A 12,572-nucleotide genomic window follows, 5' to 3' on the forward strand; every position below is an offset into this window, starting at 1 on the left:
TTGACAGATCCATGCTCGGGAATCGCCCATGTACATGAATTAACTCTGGGCCCGTGATTCTTTGCTTTTCTGAGGTTTTTCTCCTAACACACATCATTAGTTTAAATATTTACCTATTTTACTTCATATGTCATTGTACTGAATTTGAGCAACCCTGAGCTTAATGCAGATTACTATTAACAACTGGTTAAATTAATGGTCTGGAGCACCGGCTGTTGTTGATCAGGGCAATCTAAAGAATCTGCGTTTTTTTGCTTTTTGTGGATTTCTCCACCTATTTGCACTGATTTTACCTGCTCCGGCTTGTTGTTTTTCTAAACATTTCTCATCAGATGTTAATTTTACTTGTTTATTCCCCATTTTCAAAGATTTTGCTGGGCCGTCGCTGGCACGCTTGACTTCAGAGTGGTTTACTGATACGGCCTTCAACTTCACTCTAACGGTGAAGCGGTATCAGTTTTATGAGATGAAACTCAACCGTTCTCCTTTGTCACCAGTACGTGAGCCTCAGCAAAGAAAACAAAAATGGAAGTAGTTCAGCAGCGTATTGTGCTGTAAAATCAACTTACTTCCAGACACACACACATAGACATTTGCGCTCTTTTACAATTTGTTACGAAGTAATTACGGCTACTTCTAAAACCTAAGTCTAATTCAGTTCCTTTCGGCGAACCCAACCTATTTTATCTTGTTACTTTAAACCTTTGCGGCCGTTTTTTATACCAAAATAGTGTTTCTCACCCTCGGACGTCTCACTGGTGGTTCGGATCATCAGACTGAATCCCACCGCAGTGGACCAGGCTACCGGCCCAGACCCAAATTAACGTCCTGGGGCTCTCTCCTCGTCTAAGAGGGCTGTCGACAGACTTCGGTGCTGGCTTCCCACGGCGTCAGGATTCAGTGCTGGATCTTGGAACAGAGTCACAGATGACAGTTCTGATGTTTTCTGATCCGGATACGAAGGACCAAATAATGTTAAGAGATATATTCTAAAACACTTCAGCAGAGAATCAGAGAGGAGAAACACACAGATTGTCTTGTTAGCAAGGGCAGCCTCCAGAGCTCACACACAAGAGTGAGGCTCCAAGATTCGCACTGAGGACTGCCCTGGTCTTTATTTATATAATTCAGTGGCCGTGTGTGGTGTGTTTGTGTGTGTGTGTGTGTGTGTGTGTGTGTGTGTGTGTGTGTGTGTGTGTGTGTCAGAGTGTGACCCCATAAACGACTTCCCTTAACCTGCTGGTCTGGAAAATCCAACAGTTCATCTATATGTAAAAAAGGCACTTAGACTAAAACTGACATAGCTACGTTAATCCTACCGTAAAACAATAAGACAAGGTACAACCTTTCCCATGCTCCTAGGATGTGGGGGTGAATGGCAGAACACCCAAGAATGAACACAACGTTGTTACAGACCTCCTAGGATGAGACATTCTTTCAATATGCCACCAACTATATACTTCTAAACACAAATGATTACATGCAGTATTCTACCATATGCAAACCTATATCATTAAAGATTATACTGACTACTAAGTACAATTTTCTATTGACAAGAAGAAAAAAAAAAACGTGCCCACATTTGTTTTTCCCCAGTGGCCCTAATCCTCTTCCGTAGAAAGATGTGGCATCATGTAGGCATCCATACACTCTTTCCCCCATTGGAACAGCAACTATGTCCACTGAGTCACATCATTCAATGGAGGCTGAGGTCTCCAGTTTGAGGTTCTTGAGTTTGTCTTTACCTGAAGAGAGCAGTTCACCATTTTCAAGGACTGAGCTTCCATGGTGTGTTGTTATAGATAAAAAGAACTGCATCACTTTTGCACTTCTGAACAGATAAACCACCACTGAGTGTGAGCTAGGATTTACTGCTTTAACAGTTTGCTGCTTTGAGACTCGATATGCAGTAGTCTATATTCGTGGTCATGTTCAATGAAAAGTTTAATTTGATTTTTCTTCATTTCACAGCTCATATAAAAATACTTCATTCAGTCAAAAACAGGTTATATGCAAACATTTGGCTCTTTGCATATAACCTGTTGTTGCCAACCCACTGTTAGATGACTGAGAGCATATTTTTAGTTGGTTGAAATCATGTTTGCTAGATTAGCCAGGTTCATGTTTAATGTCTTAACATAACATCAATATGGTTTTAGGTTTGGTCAACATTCACCCCTTTTTATAGAATTGTCCCCAGTTGTTCTTAAACCTTCTTTCGGCTTCTCCTGTTAGGGGTGGCCCCTGCCTCCACCTCACCCACCCATGGTATCCTCCTGTGTCACATCTACATGTCCTCCTTTGTATATCCATGAACCTTCTGTGTATCCCTGTATCTTTTCTACAGAATTTTTCTCCAGCTAGAACTAGAAAAGATTTTAACAAAATGCCAAATTGTGTGAGCTATTATTTAAAAGGTAAAATCTTTTAGTTTATGAATATTTGCCTGTTTAGTATGTGGTTAAACACAAATCCTTAACCCTAGATGGGTTGCCCATAAACTGATGTAGGTTAATGGACTGGGCTGTCCTCCAGTCTGACTTTCACCAGATTTCCAGTACTTAGTTCAGTGTAACAGAAACAGAACGGACCTCAGACCCTCTTTGTCCTGGGAATTTTTAGTGCATCTGGACTTAAGTGCAGCGAAGCGCTTTAGGCGTTGGGACTTAGCTCATGTGTCAGGGTGTTAAATGGTGCTGTTTGTCACTGACAGTTGTGTGAATGTGGTATGTGCACATGTACACTCTGTGGTCCCTCTCCATATAAATCAGAGGTGTTGTCAGGGGAGGAGGAAAGATTGATGCCTGGCCCTGTTTCTGTGGACCTTATGCTCTGTAAACACATTTACACGCTTTCACTCACACACAGCCATAAATGCACTCGCACCGGCAGACTGAAGAAAAAGAATTGATTAAAGATTTCAAAATCCTACTTTAATGAAAACTGGGTTGAGTAGATTGAAAAACACAAACAATTCCAACATTTTTATATTTCAACAAACTGAAAGTGAGCCCAGCTGCTGCTGCCCGATGGTGCGAGAGAAAGAAATCAGCTTTTAAAATGTGACTTTAAGTGAATTTGAGGTATGGGGGTCTGTAGCTTCAGTTTCCTGATGGGAGCGACAGTGCTGAGGTTTTGAAAATCTCTTTCATCAGTTTCCAGTCTGTCTTCTCTGGCAGCCCGTGTGATGATCTACTTCCTCTTTAAAGTTTTTCCTTCAGTGCTCTGGATTCACATACTGGCCTCGCCTGCTGCTTTGTAAACTAGGGAAAAACACAAAAATGACTATTCAGAAAAGTTTTTCACCAATATAGTGGTCATGCAAATGAGGCAAACTATAAAGGCAACCCATATAAATGTACTGTTAAGTCAACTTCTTCCATCCAGATCCACTTTGGAGCAACACCTAAAATTATATACCCAAAAGAAACCACACTCTTACTTTATGAATAAAAAATATCTTACCTCAGCAAAAATATCCTAAATTTCCTGACTCAAGCATTGGCAACACAGATAGGACAGGAGGTTTTTTTCATTTTAAATAATTATCTGTGGCCTTGTGTATACATACCAACTACTCTGTGGAACAGTACACAAAATGCCAGCACTGACTTCTCATTACATTACTGATAGGGGTGTAAGTGGAGATTTTAAAACTGCTGCAGCTCAGAATGCACAGAATACCATTTGTATTGCCCAGTGCATCATGCTAATCAACCATCCTGTGCTGTGGTGGTTAATGTTCAAGGTTATTTTAAGTATAGTTAATTGAAATTAACAAAACATTTTAGTAAACTAAGATAAAAAATAAAAACTGGACTTCATAAAAAATAAAGTAATCAAAACTATTTAGTGAACTTGGAAAACAGACACAATAAAACTAAAATACAGAGGAAATATCTGTCAAACACATTTGTATTTTTTTTAATTAATTTTGTAAAGAAAAAAACTAAATCCAACACTGAAACATTTTCAAACAATAAACCTAAACTGAAATTCACTCTGGACACTAACTGAAACTGAACTGAATTAAAACAAAATCTTATTTAGCTCTCAAGACCAGATGGTGTCCTGTTGAAATTTTTCAGAAGGAATTTCATGAGAAATATCTGTCATTTTTTTAACAATAGCAACCCCTTGGCACCATCCGAACCTCCTTGCAATTGCTTTGGTCATTTGCAGATTGCCTTGGTTACCTTTAGTTTCGATGAAAGACTCCAAATTGTCTGCAGATACTTGCTAACTAATCACCGGAAGTGCAACTTTAAAAAAATAGTGACACAAACCAGAATTGAAGAACTTAAAGGTCAACATTTTACATTTCCAGTTTGCGTCACACTCTTCACAGGTTCACTGTTGCTTTGTGAGTACTTGGTAAATGATTGCAGAGAAGTCTGGATAGCAACCAAAACAATCACAAGGAGCTTTTCAAGCTGTGTATACCTCTTTGTGACCAAGACGTATACAAGAAGAGCAAGCAAACACTCACCAGCTGGTCGAGAAATACATATTTACACATCCCTAGTGAAGGGTGATTACCACTGACGAGTCAAACTGGTCTGTGTGCCTGGAACCTTAACTACTTCTAAGCTGGACCAAGCCGCCCGTTAAAAAATGTATTTATATCTTTCCATAACTTTTGCCGTGGTCTTAATGAATATATGTAGGTAATAAACAATCCAGCAGAACAGCTCTCTAGCCACTCCTTCATAACACCAACTGCAATGGGCATAAATCCAGGTTTCAGAGTGAGAGAGGCAAACATAGATAGCAGCATCATTATTTACCCAGAAAGCAAAAAGTTTATAATACAAAATGGCTTCAGGTATAAATCTACTTTGTGTTAGTTAATTAAACTCAATTTCAGAATATCTGTCATGTTAGCACAAAAGTAATAAGACCACAAACACGGACCTTCTGAAAGACAAAGAAACAAAACAAAAATCTAAACCTGTTCAAATCAAGTTTAAGTGGGTGATTTAAAGCTGCTGGCTTTGCCATTTTGATGATCCAGCTTTGAACCACTTCAATAACCATCTCCAATTTGTCTGTATTTCGTTACTATGGAAACCATTCTAAACATCCAATCCAGTGTCAGGATCCAGGTGGGTGGATAAAACCTGAGGATTTGGTCTAAATGCACTCTTAGGAGAAACTGCACACACACATACACAGAGAGCACATGTACAACATGACATGTGCCTTAAGACGGCAATTTATTTCCTAAGAAGGGAGCAATCTCTCTGTCAGATTCAGGTGTTCCATCCACAAAATTACTCTGAGCCCATTTTCTCTTCATTTATCCCTTTTCCTTAGTGATACTCCTTCTTTCTCGCCTTTCAGGTCGAGGAGGAGAACACGCCTACTGGCCGCCTGACACCAACCCGATTGACAGGAGCAGCATCAACGGTAACAGAAACTCATCTTCTGCATCTTCTGCTGAGTCTGTCAGAAAGCAGAATTACTTTTAGGTTCATTATTTTGCTCGATACAACAATGAGACTGAATCTCCTGAGAGCTGAGCTGGCTGTGTGTGCGTGTCTGTTGTGATACTCTTGCAGCATCATCAGCTCATCACAGCCGCTCAACTGATTCCTCTAATCACTCGACTCAGTCATGTCTAAACTTACTTTAATAAGTCGCTCTGTCCTGACAAGGAGCTCCAGCTCGCTGATTTACAGTCGGTGAGCATTGCTTCATGTTCGCCATCGCATCGCCTGTGGCAGGAAAATTTAATTAGATTCACTATCTCGTCATCAATCAGTGTTTCTATAAAGTGGAGGAAAATAATCATCTTTATGGACAAACAGGATTAAAAGAGTGGGGTGGAATATAAATCTTCAGCTTGTAGTTTTTAATATAATGACAACAACAGCAGCGTTATTGGACTGATTTGACATAGAGAAGAAAGGATAGTTGCCTTTCATTTCTAATTAAAAACAGTACAACTAACAATATTAAACATATGAATTATTTATATTCCGTGGCTCTAACACTCTAATATGGAATACAGCTGTTTGTCTGTACTTCTAATATTGTTAATGATATAATTAATATTTTCATCCTGTCGTGTTTTTTTCTTTCCCCAGAAAGTTCTCCTACTCCTCACCTAGCAGAACTATAAAACAGGAAAAAAAGAACATTTGTCTTTGAAACATTGAATTTAGCTCTCGTGAACATTATCATGGTTGCAGTGGTAGCTTAATTTGCACTTTTCGAGTAATACTCAGCAATAGTCAGTGTTCAAGAACATGTTGACATCTTCCGTCTAGCATTCTGCTAAAGACCAAAGCAAACACAAGGAATTCTCTGGTGAAGCACCTGTTTTGTGACCGATTCCTCAGCGGCAGGCAATAAACTTCAGCAACAGCTCGCTAGCCGATCAAAGAACATACATTTGTCCATAGCGACTGGAGGTTGCCAAGGGGTTAAAAGACGGTCTGTAAATAACTCAGGCCAAAATAATAGAATAGCAAAGACAACACTGATTTTGTCAAATAGCTATGTTGTTACAAAATTAGGATCTCAGCAGTGAAAACGAGCATGTTGATGTTGATAGAAAAGCTTTATTTCAAAATTAGCTGTATTAAAATACAAATGCTTACACTGAAAAGGTGGGGATGTTTATGTTATTGTGAGGACACTGCGTTTAGAAGCAAAAGTAATCCATCTGTTCCACACATACCAGGAGAGCGCAATATGCAGCAGGGCTGGTCACAGAATGTGGAGCTTGATGTTAAGTGCAAAAGTGTACTTCACATGCCAGACGTCTGAGTTTTGGCAACCTTACAAATGTACTACTGTTAAAATCAGTGGGACAGTCTGGTTCAGCCCAGCTCGCCATGTTTAAACCACTTTAAATACCACTTTTAAAACCCCTGGGAGAGTTTGGACTCCACCGGAGAGCATTTAGACCCGGCTAATCCAGCATCTGTGTAGTAGCAGCTGTGCATGACAGGAGAGCTGAATGCTGGAAGTCAAAATCATCTTTTTAGGGTTTTGTGCTGCTTGGTCAACTATTGTTTGAAATTAAACACATAGACAGATTTTTTTCCCCTACTGCACACAATCGTTATGTTTAGTACAAGGTGACTCATACTCATACCAAGAACAATAATTATGTCTAAAGTGAATGTACTCATGCAAACTGCATAATTAACGCCACTTCTACTAATGCTTATAAAAATACTATATTTGCTGTAAACTATACTACAATTGCAGCTAATAATGCTGAAACCACTATAAAAGCTAAAGCTTTGGCTGATGATATAAACCATAGTCATAATCATAACTGTCCACTCCCGTTTCTGCTGGAGAAAGACTGTTACTCCTCCTCCACTGGTAGGTCAGAGGTCAGGGTCTATATCTGGTCTCACTGGAGCACTGTCGGGCAGCGTGTGTGCTTGTGTATATCTGAAGATGGACTCTGACATTTTGTCAGCGCAGTTGCTGCTGCTGCTCCCAGAGGAGATCATAAATCTGTCCTCTTTGACCTCCGTTCCCCTCTGGCTTTATTGCGGGTCAGGCAGCTCGCAGCCTCGTTCATCAGCTCAACGGTATTTCATCTTTAACGCGGTGTCGTCGTTTATGTCGCAGCGCTTCCTCTCACTTGAAAAATGAGCTTGAGAAGAGTCACCTCAGATTTGTTTCATTGGGCCACAGCTCTGTAGGTCTGACGGCTTCTGTGCAGAGGTGAACCGATCCCGTCTGATGTTCTTGCCTCAACCGAGCAAAGACCTTCAGCACTGCCACTCATTCACTAAAGTTCCTCAGTTTTCTCTTCATATCTCTTGGGAAGTAGATGCTGGCAGTTGTTGTGAGAGGTCCATACCTCTCCACTCACAGCGCCAAGCTATTAAAGTTAAAAATATCTCAGTTTTAAGTGAAGGGAAACAACATCTCAAGAGTTTTAATCAAAAACATTAACTTCTTCATCTTTTATAACCCCCTGTAGCTTCACTTAAGTAGCTCAGAAATGTTCACAGACACTTTCTCTCTGCTGGTCAGAAAAATGGCTTTCATGTTTATACATTAATGGAAAGCACTGCATATTAAGTTTATATTCCTAAACTGAGAGATTAACATATTTGCTAATATGATGACAATACTGAAAAACTAAACACATCAAATTGTTGGCAAAAGTGTTGGATTTGCAGGTGTATAAACCAAAGTATTGGATAAAAAGATTTGTAATGTGGACTGTGCCCCACGCAAAGTTATTTCTGTCCATGTCTTTGTATGAGGTCAATCCATTAACTGCTGAGATGTTGCAGTTTATTTACAGCATCCAAAAGAACCGTCCACGTGATACAGGTTTTACATTAACATCAACCCTTAATTAAATACTAAGGAGGCTTCAGTAATAATGTTGTGCACATAATTGGACTGTATGATAGTTTATCTCTCTGCTGGTATTAAGGACAGCGCTGAGTTGTTTCTCTGAGGTTTTTTAATACTCATTTACTGGATTTTAAAACTTAACAAATGAAAAAAAACCTGCTTGTTCATGAACAGTGGCAGGAACATAGTTAAAGTAGGACAAAATGCAATCCAGTATGATGCCATTGTGACTGACAGTGATGTTCAGATTAAAGCCTCATTGATGTGTATACTCTGGTTTCTCCACAGAGATTTTTTCCCCCTGGGGTGGACCTTGTCTTTGATTTGTCCCTTCGGTGCTACAGTGCTTTATGCTCCAGTCTACAAAGAATAAACTATAAGCTATAAAATAAAATTAGTCGGAATCACGCTGCATTTTGATGTCTTTTTTTGCGTTGTCATCTTTGTAACTGCTCAGTTTCGTTTCCCTGCTGGATTTCTGGGCTTTGCAAGGATTTCTGTGCTCTCCGTCGCCCTTGTGTTGATTTGTTGGTGTCGTTGTGGCTTTAAACTGACTCAGCTGGCGAGAGTTTGTGATTTATTCTACACAGTTTCTCTGAGCTTCTGGGCCTGTGCTACTTTGCTGAAGGGCATCTCAGTAGAGGTTGTTACTACTCTTGTTATCATCAGTAACATACATTTTGCTCGCGGGTCAGTTTTGACTTCCTGTCAGTTGCTGCTATTGTTGCATCTTTTTGTTATTTAAAATTACGGACTCTTTTTCTACTTTATACTCAATAAAACTGTAATTTATTGTAAAAACAAATATTAATTTGATGAAACACATTTTTGCCACGACCTTTCTTAATTTAAAAAGCTTTTTTAAGATGAAATTTAACAAGGTGCCATTTTTGTCTCCACGGTTACCTTTAGTTAACATCAGATGACACAGTCCTTTACATAAAACATCCAAGGACTTTTTCAAGAGTTTTAAACCTCCTGTACAACTTTTCATTAATGCATAAATAGGAACAAGAAAAACATTAATGGTATTCTGTACAAACTAATCTGTGCTGTCATGTAGCTATATAGCTACATGTATATGCAGTGATACAATGCACACAAGTTATTTAACTTGTGGGATCAAGGTATTTTTCTCACGGGCATGTCATTGAACGAATTTCATTATATTGAAGGAACTTGTGGAAAAAGATGTTTTATCTCTTGGCCGAACTAAATTGCTTATCTTGCGGGAACAACATGTTCATATTGTTGGAACAAGTATTTTGTTCTTTGTTTAACTTGTGGGAACAATTGTTTTAAGTATTTATCCAGCTTGTGGGAACGAGTGTTTAACCAAGTAATTGGCGAATGCATTAGCATAACAGGAAAAGACCTGAAAGTTACCTGAAGTTTAGCCAACTTGTTCCCACAATATAAACATCTTTGTACGCCCAGGAGCTATAAAATATTTTAAGTTAGCAAGTGACTCCTACTGATTTCAGTTCTGTTTTTCATGCTAGAGTAGCATGAATTTAAATATGTGACATTCTGAGGTGTAAATCAGACCTAATTAGCTGAGTTCATCTGAAGTGAGTGGATAAGTGCTAAAGAAACAGAACTGTACCACCTCTGCATAAAAAGCAAATGCTGATTAACAGGTGATGATTGACTTGATTTAAATCATTTTTACCTTCACTTTCACATGTTTAACTTGTCACTTGTGAACAACTGTGATCATTTTTAACCAGTGGGGAAAAATTCAAAGCAATCAACGTGTGCACAGTGTGAGTGAGGTGAAGGTAGTGTCATCAATCACAGGACTTTCAGGACTTTGTAAGTCTGCTATTTTTTCATTTGATCTTTTGGACTTTTTATTCTCAGATGTTGTTTTTAGTTAGTTTTAATCACCAGAACTTCTTGGTTTGGACTTAAATGCACATGTTTCACACAAAACGCTAGAAGGTAAGACTTTCCACAAGCATCCCTATTTTCTTACCACAGAGGCAGATCCTGGTCAGTAAAGGATTGAGATCACGCTGCCTGTATATAATCCATGAATGTAACCATGACATTAACCATTCTTTTCTGGACTTAATGTTTTGAAGCCTGAACGTTAGCGTTTCTGCAGCCACCACATTTGATTTTAGGAGCCAGATGTGACCACGTGTGGATAATAAAATCAAGCACTAATCTATCACTTAATGCTAGCAAGCGTCTAATACATGTTTGTGGTAGACAGTAGAAATTCTACAATTTTACTCATACAAATTGAAGCATAATCTTCCTTGATGGCCTGCACCACACAGGAAAACATTATATTTGGCAGGCAGATCGATTAAAATACTCTAAAAGGCGCAAACACTACACATGAATTCGCTATTGCCCTCTGTACAGCACGGTTGTATAGCTGTTATAAAGGTCAATACTGTCCATAAAAATGTACGTGCTTTTATCCATCCATGAAACTAAGCATCTTAACATGGGAGGCTGTGATGAGTGACTCGCTTTTGGAACCAGTGTCACGTGGCCACTCGAAGATCTGCAGTTTTCAGACCTGAAGGTTGACGCATTGTTCAAAAAAGAAGTTGAACTATCATCACTTTTTCTGGTGACATCAAAGGTTGAACTTAGTATATTTTAATTACCCCATAACCTTTGCTCTCGCAAAACAATGAAAGCAGAAACTGTGTCAGCTAAAGCTCAGAATTCTGAAATTAAATAAAGAATTTAAAAAAAAAAAAAAGGCAGAAAGATGATGAAATTGTACTTTAAAAAGGAAAAGAAGGTGGTGTTGTGGCTTCTGTGCTGTGGCCGTAAGCTTTGATGGATTGTGATTTTCATTGAGAGAGACAAGCAAATGGAGAGAGAAGGTGAAAGAGGAAAAGTGCCCTGCTATCTCTTTTCCTTTGTCTTTCTCTTTGTCTCATATGCACACATTTCTCTTGATATTTTGTTCATCCATCTTCTCCCTTTCTTTTTCTTTCATTCTCTCTCCCCTCTCAGTCATTTTATTGTCTCTCCATTCCTATGTTTCCCTTTCCTTTTCTTTTTCCACCTCTCCAGCTCCTCCCTCTTTAACACACTTCCCTCGCCTCTGCATTTGGACTTCATGCCCCTTATGTGTTTCCTATTTTCTCCCTCTCTCTGCTCCAAGGTCGAGTTAATGAATGACAGAGCGTGTCATCAATTCCCCTCTTTCCCTTTACACCTGTCGTACACTCATACACACACTGTGTATTGATCGGTAAAGCAGCAACAGCAGCAGCAGCTTTGTGTTTTCAGTCCAGTCAAACCACTTCTTCTCTTTCCTTTGTCTCAATTTTGGGTATCGTGGAATAACATATATTGGTTACACAACTAAAACAGATATAAAAATGTGACTGTGGAGCAGTTAAATGTAGCAATTTGCCTAAAATTTGATTCGGCATATCAACTTATAGTGTGGTTACCCTTCCTGTTCTGCTTTCCACATGATATTATGAAAAAGGTAAAACCAAATTTAAATTTCAGTAAAATTCAATCTTCTTCGAATAGAAAAAGTTAAATGATTCAGTTTTATTATCATGTTTATCTTCTTATGATAATGTAGAAATGCGCTATAAAATATTGTATAGTGCATAGAGTACTCAAAATAACCCTGGGCATTGACCACAATAATGACTATTAAAATAATGTGAACTGTATCATATCATGCGCCATCTTACTTAGAAAAGAAAGTGATGCACTAACTAACTTATTACCTCATAGATCTTAAATTTTTATAATTTGGTTGATCTTAACACTGTCCTGAAAATCTCCAGAGCACTGTGTTCAGAAGTAAAGCATGGACTCCGAATAGACGAGACATATAACAGTCGTGTGAAAGGTCCTATAAAGTATTAAGTACAACCCATGATTCAATAGCTTTAGAACCATTCTCAGCAACAATCAGCTCAAATAATTGTTTTCTTGATGACTTTATTAGTCTCTCACATTGTTGAGGAGTTTTGGATATGTCTTCTTCATAATGTTGCTTCAGTTCATTGAGGCAAACGTCTCCACTTTGGGCTCGTCTGCCAAAGTGCATTCCTCCAGAAATCTTGTGCTTTATTCAAACCTTACAAACCTAAGCTGTGCTGCCATCTTCTCCTCAGCTAAGAAACACATTCTCCTCGTAAGCCTTCCAGACAAGTCGTACTCAGTCTCTTTCTAACTATACTGTCACCATGTGACCTTAGGTTGAATTAAATTGAATTGAATTGAATTAAATT

At 38.8% G+C, this 12,572-nt stretch overlaps 1 protein-coding gene across 2 annotated transcripts in view; it reads left to right on the forward strand.

Annotated features, from left to right (window-relative positions):
* Positions 1-12,572, forward strand: part of dcc (DCC netrin 1 receptor) — a 346,228-nt gene that overhangs the window by 285,869 nt on the left and 47,787 nt on the right. For both annotated transcript variants that reach the window (XM_087843481.1, XM_087843482.1), the window contains exon 22: positions 5,344-5,409. In XM_087843481.1, coding sequence (XP_087699607.1) covers positions 5,344-5,409 — 66 coding nt within the window. The remainder of the gene's footprint in view (positions 1-5,343; positions 5,410-12,572) is intronic.

The sequence above is a fragment of the Neolamprologus brichardi genome, chromosome 7 (genome assembly GCF_056152115.1).
Source record: "Neolamprologus brichardi isolate AB-2024 chromosome 7, ASM5615211v1, whole genome shotgun sequence".
NCBI lineage: Eukaryota > Metazoa > Chordata > Actinopteri > Cichliformes > Cichlidae > Neolamprologus > Neolamprologus brichardi.